Below are 20,993 nucleotides of genomic sequence, written 5' to 3'. Positions count from 1 at the left end.
TGTTGCGTTACAGCCTTATTCTAAAATGGATGAAATTGTTTTTTCACCCTCATCAATCTACACACAATAATCCATAATGACTAAGCAAAAACAGGCTTTTAGAAACCCTATTCTTTACAAAAAAATATATACATTTGCAAACATTTCTAAAAACCTGTTTTCACTTCATCATTATGGGATATTGTGTGTAGATTGATGAGGGGGGAAAATGATTTAATACATTTTATAATAAGGCTGTAACGTAACAAAAGGTGGAAAAAGTGAAGGGGTCTGAATATTTTTCAAATGCACTGTAACTTCCACAAGGTAATTCCTCCACTTCTTTGTCCAAGGTACCTGTACATACAAAGAAATTGCATTATAAATCAATAATATACCTATAAATCATGACTGACATAGACCTACTTGGCATGGCCACTACAAAGAATGTCGAAAAACACTAATGGTACAGAACATTAAGTGATTGATTTTTGTTGTTCTGAGTATGTATGACAATCCAAATATATTTATATTATGACCTGGCATTGTGCCATATTCAAAAATTATTCTGCAAGTTATCTTGTTGAATTTTGGTGAAGATTTACGTGCAGCTACAGTAACACTAGACTAGGACACAATCTTCCACAGTCTTCTAAATGAAGAACAAAAAGTGTATTCATTTGAGACTCAATACTCTGTTAGCGTAACTGATTTTGTGGAAACGGGCTGTAGCCCATAATCAAATATGTTGGCTAGCTAATAGCTAGCGAACTCCACGGCCCTTGTCTAAGTAAGTTAGCTAGCTGGCGCGTCTAGCATAGCTTGCTAGCAATCCCTGCGCTAAAATCTATTACTACCTTATAAACGTAGCTAACCGTACACAATATCACGCACTGTGACTTACTGTGCAAAATTCTACTGTAAATATCACAGTGTTATCACAATTATTATTTACTATATAGTGTATATAATTTTGCAAGTGTGTGTGCCTACTGTACGACACCCGAAGAACGATAGCTAGCTAGATACACTATTTGGCCTGTTGACTGCAACCCCACAGTAACGTTAGCAGTTTTACCTTAGCATTTCAAACTTGATCATCAAATAAATCAATAACATATAAAATAACACACTTAAATCCCATCTCTATTCATTTTATCTTCTAACATAATCCGTTTTGTAAAATTACGTGAGATAAACTCAGTTTTAACATGACAGAGTGAAGAATTCATGTTCACTTACCTGCACAAGTCAACCAGTCTTGAACCGGAATTACCCGCCTGCCTAGCACTGTGATTCGTCAATTTGGTTATGCAGCGATGGCGATTGGCTTATTATCCTCTAGTCTGCACGGATGGGCGTCCTGTTGAAAGTAAATAATATGGAAGTTTACCATTTGTTGTCATTAATATACAAGCTCAATAACAGTGCAATACTTTAAAGTAAAATAATTTGATTAGACTAAATAGTTAGCCAATTACTCTTCAACGTCAATTTCACCAAATTATCCCGGTCTCCACCAAATCATTTGCCACAAATTACTTTGTATTTAGTCTCCAAATTTCAAACCTTAATTGGCTAAACGGAGCATAATTTGTACCTAGTAATAGCCACTGAGAACATTCGAAGCTGTTTATTTGCTTTTTCAGCAACCTAATACGGTGTTAGATGTGTTGACAAGCTGATGCTGGGTCACAACAAATTGAATCACTGTCATTTGAAGGGGCTTTTCTTAAGGCTGCTGTAGTGTGTAATATGACATTGCTGGACTAAAATTGCATTATACAGAGATAAAGGTGCGAGCCTATGTGGTTGTATGTGGAGTGGCCCAGTTGTTGAGGACCTGAAACCGACTAGGTGTATTGTCAGTTAATGCCATGCCCCACTTGCAGAGGTCTTTCTGTCCTTCTACAAGATAAGACTAACCTTAAAATAACCTTACTAACATCCATATACCGCCTCCAAGTTCCTGCTTGCATCAGATGCAATGTCCTGCTATGGAAGTGAAGGCAAAGATACATCAGATGCAATGTCCTGGTATGCCAGTGAGGGCAAGGATACAGCAGATGCTCATCCCAGTTCTTCTCTGATCCAGGTCCTCAATTGTGAAAATATCCTCCCACTACTGTCAGAACCGCTGAGTTATCTTCATCTCCTGTCCTGAAACAATACTGGTTTCCCCCCCACTTAGAAATCATGAACTAATCAGTGTTCTCAATGCAATTAATTGAGACTTGTGATATAAATCCATACTTAATTTAAACTAGGCTATAAACTGTTGTTCAGTCCCCCAATCATTGTCCAATTTACTCTGATCAGCATCTACTAAGATACATTGTCTTATCAGGTGTTTGTAAAGGCATACGCAGCCAACAAGTCTTACATTTATTGACATCACATTTTGGGGGAGTACAAGGCAGTCAAATAGAGGACATGTTTAAAGTAGTTTATTCTATAATCTCAAATAACCTTAAAATGAATAGCACATATATACATGAACAGACATTATCCCCAAAGACAGAACACATTTTAAATTAAAACCCCGACGCACTTGCAAAATGAGAACATAATATTTTGACCTGGCTGTGCAGAGGACAAATTAAGTTGTTTGCCTTAGAAAAAAAAGACCAAAACTTTAGGAAAGGCATTTCAACTCCTTGATATGGGGCAATATTTCTGAATGCGGCACTGAGATTGCCTTTCCCAACTGTACGTTAAGAAGCACATCAAGAAACATTGTATACATTCACACAGAATCAATGCGGAATTCCCCAAACGCACACTTGGATGTTTGGGTGATTCATTCTAGACCAGATGCATCCAAATATTGAAACTGGGCATTTAATCCCCGTCATCATACCTTGTATTAATGTGGTCAGTGAGGACCAACCTGTGGTAGGCTTGTGCCAGATCAGTTTGTGCTCTTCCCAACTCCATTAATGTAATTGTCAAGCCGAATATGTTTGGTACGACGAATGACAAGTAGTTGGCATGATAGCTCAAACAGACCGACACTCAGGCTAAACCTGTGGATGATTATCATATTTTATCACATTTGTTTCTAGAAGTATTTCATGATGAATCACCTCAAAAGAACTGCACATCAAATCTTGTTGACAGGTTGATGAACCACTGGCTTCTCATATCGTTGTCAATAAGAGGCACTTCTAAAACAAACATGGTTAAATGTCACTTTTATTTATTCATCTGTGATCGAGACATCTGTCATTGCTAGATCTCAAGTAGGAGATATTATCTGTCTGCTTTAGCTGAAACTTGCCGGGCCATAACCATGGTTGGAACACCTTGGACATCCCAACGCCCCGGAGAAAAGGCGAGAAATGTGCTTGTCCTCATTTCTCTCCCATACATTTAATCACAGACCAATCAGGAGAGAGGAACCAAAGAGTTACAGGCTATAACACAAGTGTTTATTCAGAGTAAAGCTGATAAAAAATAACATAAAAAAACCTAAACATTAAGACAGGAACTTCCATGAATGTTTGTTGTTTATTTTTCTTCCGTGGGCATGAGCGCAGCGCTCCAAACCTAAAAGAAGCGAAAGTGATGTCTTTCAATGATGAGGGGCAGGACATTCAAAATCAGCACTGATGGGGCGATGTGGTGCCGATGAGGTATTCTAGGAAAAACAAACCAGAAACTAAAATAAAAAAATACGTCCACACATGGCTGCATGGGAGCCGACGAGAACGATAAGCCAGTGAGGACTAAGGCATGACAGGAGAAGGACGAGGATGGTGGTGGTAGTGGTGTGTGTAGGGGTAGAAGAAAACGAAACCAAGAAATAGCAGATGATGAAAATAAATCGGAGGTACTGTATTAGCAGCAGTTTGTTTTCCTTGTTTTCCTTTTTTTCCTCTTCCTCTTTAATACTGGAGTGTAGAGGTTGGCTCCAGGTTGGCATGGTTTTTAAGTCCAAAAGAGGGGTCGGGGTGGAGGGATAGGGTCAGGGGAGTTACAAGACCTCGTCGCTCTCGGCGGTGTGGAGCTGTGTGTCGTCTGCGTCGGTCATACTGCTCTCCTGCGACTCCTCCACCTCAGCTGCTGGGGACAAGGTGGAGGTTAGAGGTCAAAGCATGGCTCCTGACACTGACATTTTTCAGCTTCCTTCTTGAAGTAACATAGACAGACAGAGAAACCTGACCATATTGGCATTTTCGCCCTAAGATATGTACTTTAGTGGTAGGCCACTTGGCTACACCTTTCTGGAGTGTTTCACATATACTATTCAAATGTGGACGTATATTGACTCAATTATTTACTACTAGTACTCAATGTTTAATTTTAAGGCTGTCAAATATTTTGCATTCATAAATGATGCAACTCATAACAAATGTACAGGCCATTGCCATCATTAACAGGGAACTAAATGGTCATAGCCATGTGTCAGTCGGTCATGGCAGTCACAATGGTTGTACCTGAGTCATAGGGGTAGTCCTCAGTGACAGGCTCCTCGTCGTCAGGGAGGTACCTCTTGTCTATGGCCTCTTTGATCTGATTGTTGGCTCCTTTGGGATCCAGGTCCATGGCCCAGGAGAAATTCATCAATGCCAAGTGGGTCTGGCCCAGCTTCTTATACACCTGAGGGGAGCAATAGGGAAGAAAGCATATGATTAGAGCAGGACACACCTTCCATACGAATACATTCGTAAACTAGGAAATATGTCACTAAACGCCTACCTACATTTACATATTGCCACAATTACCTCAACTTACCCATACCCCTGCACATTGACTCGGTACCAGTACCCTTTGTATATAGCCTCATTATTGTTATTTTATTGGGTTACTATTTCTCCTTTAGTTTATTTAGCAAATGTTTCTTACTTTTTAAAAACTCTGCATTGTTGGTTAAGGGCTCGTAAGTAAGCATTTCACAGTAAGGTCTACACTACACCTGTTATATTCGGCGCATGTGAAGAATAAAATTTGATGTCAAACATCTCATAGCTATTTAGTCCATTGTACAAAGTCAGACTATATGAGATTTGAGAGGCGAGTGTAAAGTGGTCTATTATTGAGTACGAATATCAAAGTGACAGTAAATTCTTCACTTATGGTCGGCTCCTTTCCTCATAATCCCCACAAAGAAAATAAAAGTTTACATTTGCTTACCTTTCCTATTAAAAAGTAAACAAGGGACTCTTTGGGCACTATTTGTTTCAGCTCTTCAAGCTCTTGAAGAGCCGCCTGAAAAGGGAACACAAAAAACTGTTTGCTTAGACTTAACCAATAGAAAATACAGTGAACAATGATAATATTAATACGGAAGAAGACGAATTGTGCTGAAAAGTAGGTTAGCCAGTGTTCGCTTGTGAAATGCCATATGGACCTACCTTGTACTTTTCATTAGCGAAGAGGATGGAGGCCCTGTGAAATTTGCATAGAGGGTTCTTGGGGTCTATGTTGATCGCTCTATTCAGGGTTTCTAAAGCATGGTCAGACTTCTTCAGTGCATGCTGAACCTGTGTGGAAACAACAGGAAACATGGAGCACGTTAGTTAGTGTGCCATAAAGAACATTGTGGAAACAACAGGAAACATGGAGCACGTTAGTTAGTGTGCCATAAAGAACATTGGAGAAAGGACTCAAGTACCAAATGTAAAATACTACAGGCTTTGAAAATAGTAATAATAATACATATGATTTATAAAGTGTTTTTCTAAAACATAAAGATGGTTAAAAAAATGTTTTTTTTTTAAATCAGCATGCAATGTCTTGAAGTGCCCTGACAGACTGAGTGAGCTGAAAGAGACTGAGTGTAGCGGGCCACTCACCACTCCGATGTGGCAGAGGAGCACAGAGCTCTGAGGGTTGATGCTAAGTGCCTTCTTGAAGTGAATCTCTGCCAGGTTGAACTTCTCCTGCTTATAGTATATCATCCCCAAGCCATACCTGGAGATGGAGGGATAGAAAGAGAGACGGAGAGAGGAGAGAGAGGTGAGATAACAAGTGTCTCCCATAATCCTGAATTATTCACTAACATCAAAATATGACGTTTTAGCTTTAATTCTTTACTAAGACTTCAGATTATTAATCTGCATTAAGGTAATACAGTGCTGTGTTCGAGAACACCTCAAGCGAGACCGATTCAAGACCAAGACCAAAAGGTGGGGGGGCGAGACCGAGAGGGGGACAAAGGGACCGAGACATAGTCAAGACCAGAAAAATGTGAGTCCAATTCAAGACCATGACGGTAATTTTGTCAAATCCCCACCATAAGTGTTCAAAATGTCCAGTATTTCTATGTTCATATTTCAGAACATATGGATTCTTTAGATATTCAGAATAGTGAAAAAATGCATACTGGGGGAAAATAGAGCCAATCTACGAATTATTCCTAACCCAAACACAGTGGGGAACAATGGGCCTTCTACAGGCTAAGGTTTTATAAAATTATGATTATAATAATGCTAATTCTATTATTTTCAATGGAGTTTGATTTAATCTCTTCTTTTCAACAAAAACTGAAAAGGGTTAACGCTGCAGAGAAAAAAATTATCCAATCAGGATTTCTTTGCTGGTCTCTGGGGAGATAAATATACCTAGCTAAGTCAGCCATTGGCTAGGCCATCAGAAGCTAGAAAAAGGCTTCTGCTATTCAACTGTAATAGGGCAAAATTTTGGAGTGACAATGAAATCAACCAATCACATTGACTTAATGAGTGGGACCGTTTTTTACAAAAACATGGACATTTCTGCACTTTTGAAGGCCGACAGGTCACTGCGCAATAGCGAGCAGTAGGTTTCCCACGGTCTAGCTAGCTAGCTTTTGTTGTCGGCTAGTTTGCAGCGGCTGCAGCAGGTGTTATCAAAGAGGATGTTGTTGCTAATTTGTTAGCTTCTCCTTTTTCAAGAATAACTTTCAACAATAAGTTTTATTGTAGCACGCTTGCTGTTAGCCAACTCTTTGAAAATAACTTGTGAGAAACAGTGTTGCATTTAAAGTGAAACTGACAGCATTTTAGCAACATAAAATCGTATACAAATCTGTTCATATACACACTAGGAAGAATGACACTTAAATTCTGACAAGCAACCACTGGTCATTTTCACGTTTCATAAATTCTTAGAATGTTTGGGAATTACGTATACTAAGGCATTTGTGTAAAATCTATAGCAATATAAAGTGGGAAAGCGGCCGTGCATTTGGACAATTAATAGTCCATGCAGTTAATAAAAATGAATAAAAACATGTCTGTCCAGGACCGGAGTCTACACAGACTGGTGCACTATAGCCAATCAGAGCTACAGTAGACCTTTATGTAAACATGCCATTTGCTACATGGGCCGGCAATCATTCACTTTGAACTGGACTGTGTTTACAGGCAGTTGTAACAGCGCAACTTTAGATCATTAGAACGCATTTGCCAAAAGCCACAAAATACACCCGAATGGATTTCTGCAAATATGTTAACGACACGGGAGTTACATTTGGGAACTTTACATTTCTATTGATCAAACAACCATGAAAAGGTAGGCTCTCTCACTCAGTTATGCACATCAACAAGACCAACAACTAATGCTAGCCAGAGCAAGAGGAGATAAAATCTAACGAAGGAACATTAGATAAACACTCTCAAACTTTTTCAGCTAAACAATGGGGAATTATAGCCTCATCCTTCTGCAGCTTGCCTGCCAATGCATGCTTGTCCCAACCAAGCACCTAAGCTAACTGTCTAAAGTTGGCTAGTTTGCTAACTAGCTACTTCCAGACACAAATGTGAGATCACCTCACTCTGACCATTTTACTTGATGTAGAAAAGCTGGTTACATGTAATCTAGAGCATTCTTGACTAACTATTATTATTTTTTGCCTATGTTTACTGACACCGGTCATATTCAGTAGGTGTTGTGCGTTCGTAAATTCATCAGTTATTCTGCGCTCTGGCACACTCAGACGAGAGTGCTCTGAAATAGACAGCCAGAGTGAATTTGCGAATGCAAGAGTTATGCTAACTGTATAACAGTCGTTCAAGTTCTTGCTAGCTAACCAAATAACACCTGCATCTCTAGCTTTGTATAGCCACTAAAAAAACGATATGAGTGGGGGGGAGAGTCACTCACTCCTCCAATGGCATGACATCCTGCAAGCTAGCTAGCTAGCAAGCATTAGGCTCCATGTTTTTAGCTTGCTACATAAATAGATATCCTAGCCTATTAGCCACGTTATGACGGACTTGTGATCATTCCCTTGCTAGTTTGATTGTATTGACATTCCCAACCTTAGTTACATTCATCCGTTTTTATATTGAGTCATTGAAACTGAAACAATGCATCCCGAATGGAGGCAGCAAACAATGTAAAAGGCCAGCTGTGATTTTAAAACCTGATATTTTTTGGATTACCAAGAAATGTATTGGTGAATTATAGGGATGCACCGATATGACATTTTTGGCCAATACAGATATCCGATATTTTCCGTGCCAAAAAGAACGATACCAACATTTACAATTTTAGCGGCCTTTTAAGCATTTTAGTACAGTTAGTTGAAACACACAGACCAAAAAGTTATTTTGTTGGTATTTACGCATGTCCCAATTACCAGTAAAACCTAATCAAAACCTATTTCTTTCAATTACTTGCTGTGCTGTGTCGTTGTTCATTTGTTCAGTCGTTTCATTCTCAACCATAATAGAGCATTTTCACATCTATTACGATTGTAATTCAGATTTTGTCACATCCACTATCACTCCAAGGTTGTGCACTAACTCACCAGGCATTGTAGTGGCGTGTGTTGACTCTGATGGCGTTACGGAAGCAGGCCAGAGCCTTCTCCAGCTCCTCTGTGAGGACAAACTCATGGCCTAGCAGCGTGTAGGCGTAGGCAAAGCCCGGGTTCACCTGGATGGCACGCTGGAAGAACTTAATGGCTATGTCATGCTCCCTCTGCAGACTGAAACAGTTACCAGCCACGCACCATGCCTAAGGGGACAAAGAGAGAGAGTTGGGGAGGAGGGAAGGAATAGAAGAGGAGCGGAAGGAGCAAAAATATGGATCTTTTAAATTAAGGCAACCATACTCCAAGACAGAATCACTTGTAAGCATTTCCCAATGGAAAAGTCTCAATTGAACATACTTTTTAGCCCAGGACTAGACATGTGGATACGGTACATGCAACTGTTTGTCCCAGTGTGTTAGTTAACTATGTACCTCTGGTGAATTCTTGTCCATGTCGGTGAGGTCTTTGGACAGGGCCGACAGGGCCACGTCCTTCTGCAAGTGCCAAAGGGTGGTGGAGTAAATCTCCATGCCCTCCACCCGGTAGCTCTCGATGCGCCGCACCTCTGAGAAGATCCTCTCCGCCTGCAGGGAGGGGACAGGAGGCAAATAGTGAGAAAAGTTTATAAATCGAGCCATTGAGAAGTAGCAGAAGCCACCATAACACAGCCATCGACCACTCTTTGCATCCATTTGACAGTCTTAACCCTGTGAAATTATAGTAAGGACAGGAGCACAGCTTCAGATGCACACAATCCCTGTTTTAGGTATGAAAGATGAACCTAGCAAAAGAAGGTTCTCCCTTACCTGCATGTATTCGGCCAGCTCAAAGTGGGCCCTGCCGATCTGTCCCAGGACCCATCCTGTGTTGTAGTGATGGGAAGGCAGCTGGCTCAGGATGCTGATAGCCTCCTTACAATTGTAAGAGCAGAGGGCCAGGTACCCCCGGCCGATGTCTCGCATCAGCGACATCAGGCCATCTGGAACACAGAGGGAAAAGAGGGGTTTGGAGATAAGTACTTGTGATGGCATCTTTGTAAGGACATTGTATGACAAGGTGGCTAATAAGACTATAGAAATGTAGTACAATTATAACAGCAACTTAATAAAAAAAGTCAGAAAACTACTGCATTACTTTGACATTGTTTTTAATGGCAGTGTATCCCTACATCTCACCTCAACATGGTCAGGCAAAGAAGACTGAAAGTCAAAGTGTGAGAGTTAATTCTAACAGTGTCCCAGCTCACCTGCAGCAGCCTTCTGCAGACTGAAGGCCTGGAACTGAGGAGAGCCCATACTGACTTTCCCGTCTGTCATGGACGAGTCCAGCTTGAGGATCTCAATGCTCTCGTTCAGGTTGGATGGGGTGATGCCTCCCTTGCCCATTTTTGATTTGGTCTTCCGGTTGGGGATTTTGGTGGGGAACTTCATTTTCAGCTTCTTGCTATTCTCCTGTTGAGTAATGTTTGTTTGTGTTTAGCATCTCAAAGACCTCTGCTGACATCAGAACCATGTCTGCCCCCCCCCCCCCCCCCTTTTGATATTTGGTAATAGGGAAAAAGAGGAAAAATAACATCTTTGCCAAGAATCTCAGCAGCACAACCCAGACGGGCAGTCTGTTTTGAGCCAACCTCTATTCTATATAGAACAAAATAATACATATAAAATGCAATCTCTGCTCATAAATATCATAACACTACTTAAAATGCTAGACTTGAGAGCAAACTGATGTTTTTGTTTTCCTGGTTCAAAAGATGCACCACAAATCTTACTGTCCATCTCAATTCCAATATTTGGGTATATGTTTAAAAGAAAAATCCACTCAAACTCTGAGTCTCTGCTATGTTACCTTGGCAGTAGAGCTGGCACTGGTGAAGAGTCTGGAGCTCCGTCTGGGCTGCACGTTGGGGGGAGCAGCGATTGTGGGGCTCAGCACTTGAGGCGTAGTACTACAGTAGGCACAGACAAACAGAGCACAACAATTGTCATCAGGTCTTCATACTTAGACAACCACTAGCACAGAGCACACCAACGCCATGAGTGACATTTTGACCAAGCAAAAATGCTGCAGTGTTTCAAGTTTAAACCACAACACTTGACTCAAAACAAGTATGGATCACAATTTCATAACATTTACACAATTTCACCCTGCATGAATTCTCACTGAAAATAAACAAGTATTGTGAGGACAGCTGTCTTTTTTGGCAATATCTCTGCATTTCCATACTGTAAACATGGGTCCATATGGGCCTTGTAATGAGCACATACCTGGTCTGTGGGGGGGCAGTGGTCTGAGTCTGGTTGAAGGAGATAGGGATGATCTCCCTGCTGTTGCCACTCTGTGCAAACACCGACTTCGTCCCCGGCTGGCTGATTCTCGCTACAGACTGAAGAGGGAAAAGTGGGAACAAAGCTATTTAAAAATACATTTAAAAAAATGGCCAACAAAACATCTTTGACCTCCATTGTTCAATCCGTTACTGAAATTAAAGGAATCTCCTCTGAAGTTGAAATGTTTTCTATTCAGCGTGCATAGAACGATTTTTACACACAGTATGTTGCTCTTCGATTAACACTCCAAATAGGAGAGCCACATAGCGGTTGGCGTGTTGTCTTCATTATAGCGATGAAGCGTGCGTACCTTCTTTGGTGGGACTCCGGGAGGGGGTGGCTCCATCCCCGAGCCACTGTGAGAGTAGTTCTGCAGATACAAGGGGTCCCCTGGGCTGGGCTCCAGGGGCAAGATTCCAAAACTGGGAATAAGATCATTCAAATGGATTCTCAGTATATCTCATCTACATTGTTGACTTATTCAGCTCTGTATAATTTAGCCTATCATGCAGAAGTCCCCATGGAGGCTATTTACATCCAGTTGCAGTACCAGAGAAGCCTTTAACGGAGGTAGAAAAGCCCTCACAGAACAAAACCGTCGTAGAGGACAGAGGAAAAGCAGTAATCAAGACGTCCTCTGAAGCCAGTTATCATTACAGTCTCCCTAATTACAGGCTAGTGGACAATGGAGTTGGAGGATGAATGAATGAATGATAGACCAGCATGTACTGCAGCCAGGTGCACAATATCAAATTATAACCTAGATAAATGTTACTTGACTACAATTTTCAAAGCCATGGACAAATTACAAGCGGAGTGATCGCTGACAATATAATAATGGTCTGAGGAGAATGCCAATGCCTCTATAAATGTAGGGTGTCCAATTAAAAATGCATATTTTGACCAATGGGTAAAATAACATTAAATTGTGCAAAATAACATTAAATTGGGCAGATACTCCTCTAAGAAGACCAATGCTCTAAATCTCATGTCTCTATCATAATCCATTCAAATGTTAGAGTTTTCACCCTTGTAGGATGACTAAATCAATGGAGGCCAGAGAAGTGGTCAAAATACAGGAAAATAGCATTGCGTCTGCTAGGCTGGATGCTGTGCGAGAATTAATAAGGCAAATACAGGCTCACCGTTTAACTCATCATCTTTCTTATAAAATGCGCAGGACATTAAACAATATAGAGGTAAGATAGATATCGATTGAGACATATGTAATGCTTCCATATTTTAGTAGGAACTTTTCGTATTAATGTGAAATTCCTGCTCTACTTCAAAGATTTCTCACAAAAACAAACGTATCTCTGTGAAATGTCAACGGAGCATTGAGTGTGTACCAAGCTTTTATCTTCAAAGCCTTTTACATTCAATTCAACTCGTGTCATGCTAATTTAGCTTTTTGCGACCCGCGGAAACAACTTCGAAGACAACCACAAAATGCTAAATCCTTAAAAGTTATGAGAAACCTGCACCGCTCTGTCAACAAAGCTTAGTGCTTATTAACGGATGTATTAGGTTACGAAATTTGTTAGAACATGAATAATCATATTTGTCTTGGTAAAATGTATTTTATAAACATAAGGAAGTGAAATTTAATCACCAAAGTGCATTTTTACCCACTCTGGGCAGAGTGGATGGACACCCTATATAATGACACTGTAAAAGTAGTCAAAGAGGGAAACATGTGGGAGTGCCTCAACACACAGAATACACGCCACACTCAAAATACAGTGCCACACGACACTTATGAGCAGATAGATAGCGCGTGCCTGTGTCAATCCACTTATGATAAAACAGCCCAACACATGTAATAGAGCCACTACTGAGAAAAAACATCTTATTTGTGTGTACGGGTTGAGACCACCAGTACCTGGGCGTTAGGGGGCTGAGTGCTGCCGATCCCCCCAGTAGACTGCGCCCACTCTTGGGTTTGTTCTGCACTTGTTTGGATAGCAGGGAGCCGCCTGTACCCAGAGGCCCTACGGTGTCCGGGGAGATGACGGACGAGTCGATGTAGGACATGGTGGAGTCTGTGTTCAGAGACGAGTACTTTGAGTTGGAAGACTCCAGGTTCAGTCTGTTTAATTCCTACAGGGGAGGGAAAGGGAACGAGACAGCAGTTGTCAGTTCTTCATTGCACATTTGGATAGGCAGGTTATTAGAAAGAACTGTGGTCTTTGCTTGTGAAGTGTTATTTATCATAAAGCGTTCATTAGGGGTGTAACGATACATATTGCGGTTTTTGGGTCATGGTTCGGTACAGTGGAAAATTAAATGCCAAACGTTACTGTTAGATAGTTTTATTGTTGGCAAAAGATGTCAAACGAACCAAGGAATAGATCATGAGCCATATAATGTAGGGCCCTATAAAATCTGTTTCATTTTTTTAAAAACCTGGTTTCATTTAGTTTTTCAGGTTCACTAAAAAATTGGAGGTCCTGGGGCCTCCCGAGTGGCGCAGCGGTCTAAGGCACTACATTGAAGAATCTCAAATATATTTAGATTTGTTTAATTACTACTTGATTACACATGTGTTATTTCATAGTTTGTCTTCACTGTTATTCTACAATGTAGAAAATAGTAAAATAAAGAAAAACCCTTGAATGAGTAGGTGTCCAAATTTGGCTGGTACTGTGTGTGTATATACACCACTGTTCAAAAGTTTGGGGTCACTTAGAAATGTCCTTGTTTTTGAAAGAAAAGCAAATTTTTGCCCCATTAAAATAACATAAAATTGATCAGCAATACAGTGTAGACATTGTTAATGTTGTAAATGACTATTGTAGCTGGAAACGGCAGATTTCTTATGGAAAATCTACATTGGCGTACAAAGGCCCATTATCAGCATCCATCACTCCTGTGTTCCAATGGCACGTTGTGTTAGCTAATCCAAGTTTATCATTTTAAAAAGGGTAATTGATCATTAGAAAAACATTTTGCAATTATGTTAGCACAGCTGAAAACTGTTGTTCTGATTAAAGAAGCAATAAAACTGGCCTTCTTTAGACTAGTTGAGTATCTGGAGCGTCAGTATTTGTGGGTTCGATTACAGGCTCAAAATGGCTAGAAACAAAATACTTTCTTCTGAAGCTCGTCAGTCTATTCTTGTTCTGAGAAATGAAGGCTATTCCATGCGAGAAATTGTCAAGAAACTGAAGATCTCGTACAACGTTGTGTACTACTCCCTTAACAGAACGGCGCAAACTGGCTCTAACCAGAATAGAAAGAGTGGGAGGCCCCGGTGCACAACTGAGCAAGAGGACAAGTACATTAGAGTGTCTAGTTTGAGAAACAGACGCCTCACAAGTCCTCAACTGGCAGCTTCATTAAATAGTACCCGCAAAACACCAGTCTCAATGTCAACAGTGAAGAGGCGATTCCGGGATGCTGGCATTCTAGGTAGAGTTTCAAAGAAAAAGCCATATCTTAGACTGGCCAATAAAAAGAAAAGATTAAGATGGGAATAATAACACAGACACTGGACAGAGGAACTGCCTAGAAGGCCAGTATCCCGGAGTTGCCTCTTCACTGTTGACATTGAGACTGGTGTTTTGCGGGTACTATTTAATGAAGCTGCCAGTTGAGGACTTGTGAGGACTTGTGAGTTCATCATTTTAAAATGATGAACTTGGATTAGCTAACACAACGTGCCATCGAAACACAGGAGTGATGGTTGCTGATAATGGGCCTCTGTATGTAGATATTCCCTTTTTTTTTTATATATATATATATATATATATATATATATATATATATTTTTTTTTTAAATCAGCCGTTTCCAGCTACAATAGTAATTTACAAAATTAACAATGTCTACACTGTATTTCTGATCAATTTATGTTCTTTTAAATGGACAAAAAAAATAGCTTTTCTTTCAAAAACAAGGATATTTCTATGTGACCCCAAACTTTTGAACGGTAGTGTGTGTGTGTGTACACACACACACACACACACACACACACACACACACGTGTGTACATAAAAAAAAAAGATATATACATTTGGGTTCACATTGCAGACCAAACCGAGGTCCCCGTACCAAACAGTTCAGTAAGAATAAGTTTACTGTTACACCCCTAGTGTTCACAGATCACCTTCTTCCACAGTCCCAACCCCTAACCAAACACCAGGTTAAACACTCTTTCATCTTGGCACCAATGCAATGCAAGCCATCATTGTAAAGAGAGCCGAACCTGGCCTTAGAAAAATATGAACAGGAATACTGGGTTTAAATGGACAGGGGGATGGAGAGTCGAAGGGACGTACTAAGGTGTCCTGGGGCGTCTCCATGAGCACCGTGTCCACCTGGCGGTGGGGCATGTTGTGGCTTGGTGTGTGGGCAGGGCTGATAGGGAACAGGGGAGGGGCTCCACTCCCGCCGCTAAAGAACTGCAGGGACGTCAGTCTGAAGATCTGCTCTGGGTCCGGACGATCGCCTGACAACAAAGATACAGGTTAATACAATCAGCTTAAGAGCAGGGGGAGGGAATAGAGTGGATTTGAGCCTGAGCACTGGTCAGGGAATTCGATTTGGGATTAGGACCAGTGTAAGTTTCTCATTTTTGTCTTACAATGACGAGTGAATCAAACTCTATTGTTAATGCAAATACATATTCTACTCTATCATCTTAACATGCATTATATAACTAACTACCCTACCACCCACCCATCCCAGCTGATTGACTGACTCACCGATCTGACAGAGGGACTCAAACGGAGACCACAGGAAAGGATTCATACTCAGGCTCTTCTGATAACATTCAGAACCTTTGGCCAGACGATCCGTTTTGCTGCACAGACAGAAGGAAGAAGAAAATTATCTTCTCGATATTGAGTGACGCATGTGGGTGACAGGCACGCACGTGCAATCACACAACAAAACACATTGCGCCTGGTTACGTTAATCTAATTCAGAACATTCCAGCTAATATCTTTGTCAGGATTAGCTTGTTCCTGTACCTCAAATCTAATTTATAAGAGGAAGCAACCACTCGCTGGGCATTTATGGTTGTATTACGGTCACACATGTTAGATACCAGACCAATTACCTTTGCTTAACCGCTACATTGGTTTTCCTGACATCACACAGTAATAATGCAACAGCACTGTGAAATATACCAGCATACCACGTTGTTGTTTAGAGTCTGATTTCTGATATGGTTAAACCTTAGAAATTGAGACAACAGCATTTTGATTGTGGTTCATGCATGTCTAAATTGTAACATGATGTCCATGACTAAGTGATAATTAAATGCTCGGACATTCTAGCCCACTGGCTGAGCTTACATCATGTTCTAAATACAGTATATCTGTAGAAAAGGACATCCTCTGCTTAGGAGGCTGCTACAGCCCCTTCCTGCATTCAAATAGCCCATTTGAATTGACCAAGGTAACATCCAAATATCATTCACAGACATGCCTTCTCTCCAATTCTCAATTTCTGCTCCCTTTAATTCATTAGCAACACCATGGGAAGCTGAATTAACAAGGTTTCCTTCAGGATACAATAAACAAGTCCATCGCGACAAACAAACATCAAGGCACTGCTATGCCCAACCCTCTTCACTAGGGTGCAACGTCTATCACTCAGTTGCATAGTAAAACATTAGGTATTGCTATAGATAGCTAGCACACAAGCAATCAACTCTCAATTGAAAACGTTCCCCAAACATGCTTTAGATTCAACAATGTTCAACAATGAAGTAATGAACATGGTTATCCTACCAATAGATTTGCCCCAATAGGGACAATGTGAAACAGGCAGAGTCTCCAAACTCCGTGACGATGTCCTCCTGGCTCTTCTGTTTGTTCAGGACCCCCCCTGTCAGGATCTGCTCTCCCTCTGCAAGCCTGGGAAGAGAAGAGGACCGGACCACTGATGTGAGCATACAGGTGTCAAAGAGGAAGGGAGCTATCCAGACACTCTGGATTCAAAGCATGCACAATGTCATAGCTATGAGACCTAAAACACCAGACACAAAATAACATCCTTACTTGCTCAGTTCCACACAGCACTTGGCGAGGAGGTATTTGCATTGTGGTGTTGTGCAGCTGTGCCCCTTGAGAAGGCGGTATGCCTTGTAGGCCTTTCCCGAACGATAGTAGCATGTGGCTAACAGAAAGAGGGCCTCCTCCGAATGCACTGTGAGGAGGATAAAAGATGCATCCAAATAATTCATTTGCATAATTTGCACTTAAATTAACATACAGATACATACCCTGACACACACACAAACACCAAAAGCACAATCCCAGATGACTAGGAGTTATAAATATAAATGTTATTAATTTGGCGCCGACATTTTCAGACTTGCATTAGATTCCTTTTGGCATGTGACCAATTTTCATACTTGACATGTTATTTTGATCGACTCACGTCTACGCTATAGTACACTGCAGTGTTTTGCGTTCCACATTAAAGCAACAGCAGCCTACAGGCTATTCTATAACAAATGACAATCTGTTCTAAAACCTGTTTTGCATGTGTCAGTCAGGCCCCACAAGCCACCATCATGTCAAAACCTTTCAGGACTATATGTGTGGATTAAAGCAATCAGGTGGAACTGTACAGTTGTCTGCACAGTAATGTTAAGCTGAAAGAGGAGGAGCTCAGCTGTGCTGCAGCATGGACATGATCTTCTTAAGACAAGAGGGGTAGATTTCATTACCTTCAGCATATAGTCTCTCGGCCAGGAACACGGCATCTCTGTAGGCATAGTGGTTTAGTGCATGCCAAACAGCAGCCTAGACACGGGGAGACAAACAAACACATCTGCATCTCTACATATTGTCACACAGCCTTCTATTATTGTCTGATCTGGTGGTGGCTCTGACAGCAAGCTTTACAACTCACTAATAATCAATGGCCTAATTAGTCAATAAGCACATGCGTTGATAATACATTATTTGAATACAAAGCTTGCAGCATATTATAGCGAACTATTCAATCTTATGGCTGGCTGTTAGCTAGATGGCTGTGAAATGTTGACACAGCAAACAACCATTAGCTAGTTACATTCGACGGGCAGACAATGCTATCTTTAAAAAAATAATTGGGGGGGGGTTTCACTGGTCTAGTGCTTATGCGAATTTCAGTTTTTCGTGGCAAGTGTCAAACATTTAGCTAACGTTATTTCATCGTTCGATATCAATACCAACATCTGTGGTCATAGGATAACTTAGCAATGTAACGTCTAGCTAAGTACCTCAACTCAAATTGAGGTACTTGGCTGTTAGTTGAGGTAACGTTACTTGGCTATGTCAGATCTGATGATGTTTAAGGTTACGGTAGCTGGCAAGTAGCTAGCTGCATCAAATGTTCAACAAACGCTATCAATGCAGACAGCAGTTACCCATGTAGCTAGCTAGCACTGAGTAGTTAGCTAACTAGCCAATGGTTTTCAATATTTTCAATTCAGCTGTCAAAATGCCCATTTACAATACAACCTGAAATAACTTAAACCTTGGTCGACATACTAGCTAACGTTAACTTAGATGCTAGCTTAACGACTTTAGCGTTAGCTAATATTATGTTGCAGGGAGAATGACATCGAAATAATGTCAACCATCATCAATCTGATCAGCTGTAATGTTTAGCTAACTAACTAACTGTAGTTAATTTAGATAACGTTATCTGAAAAACTCACTTTACTGTCATAGTCTAAGTTAGTAACGTTAATTAGCTAAAGTTAGCAAGGTATGTTAGTCTAGTTTGCCAGTAACTAACTAGATTACTAACATTAACCAGATAATTTCAAAACAAACGTTGAGGCTCCATAACTAGTAGCGAGTTAACGTCGCTAGCTAAATATGGCTAATGACTGAGCACCTAGTTAGCTGGCACCTACCGCTATCTAATTTCGTATACCTGGCTGACAGTGGCTGTTCTAAAGAGTACCCCCTGTGTGGTATATAATGAATAACAGGCACTAGTTTACCGATTTTAACAACGAAGCAACTATTCGGAGAATGCTAGCTGGCTAGGCCAAACCATTTATTCTCAGGCCTCGGTGTAGCAGTAGTGGACCTTTCTGGTAGGGAGGTAACCATGCAGGCCACAATACATTCCTCTTGTCCTGCATGTGACAGTTCTCTTCGTGGTATAGCAAACTGCTTCGTTACCTGAACAGGTTCCTGCAGCACCGTCATTCCGTTGTCAGGCTCCTTCTCTCGTCCACTGTTTTTTGTTTCCCTCTTTCTTCAGTTCCTTTCTTAGTTCAGTATCCAGGCCAGAAGTAGCTCTGAAGATTTGAACACAACGACCGTTACCGACCATGCCGAAAGCTCCCGAACATATCCGAAACAGGTGCAAACGTATCAGTTTACGAATAGAATCGAAGACCAACGGAAATAACCGAAACGGTTGTTAGCTGAAATATAAACTCGTATATCAACCATAGAGATCGATAGAACTAAACTTTATATCTGTTACTTTTCATATGGTATGTATCAATTTCTGGATGTCATCATCCATTTCATATGATATGTTACGAAATGCAATTCCTACAATATGTCACGAATTTCAAAACGTATGATATGTTACACATTCCAATTTGTTGTTGCCAACGTTAGCTAGGCTAAGGGTTGGGGTTAGGGTTAAGGTTAGGAGTTAGTTAAAAGGGTTAGCTAACATGCTAAGTAGCTAAAAACGTAGTAAGTAGTTGAAAAGTTGCTAATTAGCTAAAATGCTAAAGTTGTCCATGATGAGAATCGAAAACGGTCACGTTACCAACAACTCTCCTTAAATGTTTTCTTTAACAGGGCTTGACATTAACTTTTTTTAGCCACTTGTAAGTAGGACAGATTTTTTACTTGTCTGAAAGCTCAATTCAAAAAAAGGTCTGTAATACCATGGGCCAAAAGATGACTGAAAATTGTGTTGTATGATACAAGGAACCACTTCACAAAATATTCTTCATTATTATCACTGATATTGACAATGGAAGGCTGCTGGTCTCTGATACTATGTATTATATCTCCTGCCGTTGTGGCCTTGAGCAAGGCACCTGACCCCCTACAAGGTAAAATAATGCACTGATAGGCTACTGTATAAAACACGTGGTCCTTCAACCCTCCATCTAGAGAGCTACTTGATGTGCAGGATTTTTATCCAACCCTGCTCAAACACACCAGATTTAGCTTATCAAGGTCCTGTTTTTTTTTTGTTTTTTTTTACAATGTGGTGTGTTCGAGCAGGGCTGGAGCAAACACCCAGTAGCTCCCGTGGACTCTCCAGGATGAGAGTTGGCCACCTTACAACATTACAATTACAGCCAAATACTTTTGATGTCTTTATAAAAAAAATCCCTCATTCAATGAACCAGGGATCAAATTGCTAAAGTGGGTAAGGTTAAAATATTCAGTGTTCAGGGGAGATCTTGACAGTTTAGGAGTTACTTGTCAATTAGGCTATTCTTCTCTTTTTTTTTTTACCCCCTTTTTCTCCCCAATTTCGTGGTATCCAATTATTAGTAGTTACTGTCTTGTCTCATCGCTACAACTCCCGTACGGGCTCGGGAGAGACGAAGGTCGAGAGCCATGCGTCCTCCGAAACACAACCCAACCAAGCCGCACTGCTTCTTAACACAGCGTGCATCCAACCCGGAAGCCAGCCGCACCAATGTGTCAGAGGAAACACCATACACCTAGTGACCTGGTCAGCGTGCATTGCGCCCGGCCCGCCACAGGAGTCGCTAGTGCGCGATGAGACAAGGATATCCCTACCGGCCAAACCCTCCCTAACCCGGACGACGCTGGGCCAATTGTACGTCGCCCCATGGACCTCCCGGTCGCGGCCGGCTGCGACAGAGCCTGGGCCCAAACCCAGAGTCTCTGGTGGCACAGCTAGCACTGCGATGCAGTGCCTTAGACCACTGCGCCACCCGGGAGGCCAATTAGGCTATTCTAAGAATATTTTTTTACTTTGTCAG

At 41.1% G+C, this 20,993-nt stretch overlaps 1 protein-coding gene across 2 annotated transcripts; it reads right to left on the bottom strand.

Annotated features, from left to right (window-relative positions):
- Window positions 1-2,411: 2,411 nt before the first annotated feature.
- cdc27 (cell division cycle 27) lies at window positions 2,412-19,363 on the bottom strand. Of its 2 annotated transcripts, none has more exons than XM_038981223.1 (19): window positions 19,186-19,363; window positions 17,733-17,808; window positions 17,059-17,206; window positions 16,789-16,914; window positions 15,757-15,854; window positions 15,331-15,500; window positions 12,935-13,152; window positions 11,363-11,474; window positions 10,990-11,108; window positions 10,571-10,670; window positions 9,969-10,173; window positions 9,529-9,701; window positions 9,154-9,306; window positions 8,717-8,925; window positions 5,778-5,895; window positions 5,337-5,465; window positions 5,116-5,190; window positions 4,419-4,581; window positions 2,412-4,044 (listed from the first exon to the last, which is right to left on the bottom strand). In XM_038981223.1, exons 1-19 carry the CDS (start codon window positions 19,210-19,212, stop codon window positions 3,956-3,958), a joined length of 2,508 nt encoding a protein of 835 aa, XP_038837151.1. In that variant the 5' UTR covers window positions 19,213-19,363; the 3' UTR covers window positions 2,412-3,955. The 2 variants fall into 2 exon arrangements, with proteins under 2 accessions (XP_038837151.1, XP_038837158.1); XM_038981230.1 differs by having other exon boundaries at window positions 2,412-4,041.
- Window positions 19,364-20,993: the final 1,630 nt, after the last annotated feature.

This window comes from Salvelinus namaycush, chromosome 3 (genome assembly GCF_016432855.1).
Source record: "Salvelinus namaycush isolate Seneca chromosome 3, SaNama_1.0, whole genome shotgun sequence".
Lineage (NCBI taxonomy): Eukaryota > Metazoa > Chordata > Actinopteri > Salmoniformes > Salmonidae > Salvelinus > Salvelinus namaycush.
Note: the sequence above shows the minus strand (reverse complement) of the source record. Positions and strands in the feature narration are given on the sequence as shown.

What these genes read in the sequence shown, in the direction of transcription:
- cdc27 (XM_038981223.1), bottom strand. Translation starts at nt 19,212, where the DNA reads ATGACGGTGCTGCAGGAACCTGTTCAG. An exon ending in TGAGTCCCTCTGTCAGATCG is followed by an intron (nt 15,501 to 15,756) that starts GTGAGTCAGTCA and finishes CTTTGTTGTCAG; the next exon opens with GCGATCGTCCGGACCCAGAG. An exon ending in CCGGAGTCCCACCAAAGAAG is followed by an intron (nt 11,109 to 11,362) that starts GTACGCACGCTT and finishes TTCCCTCTTCAG; the next exon opens with TCTGTAGCGAGAATCAGCCA.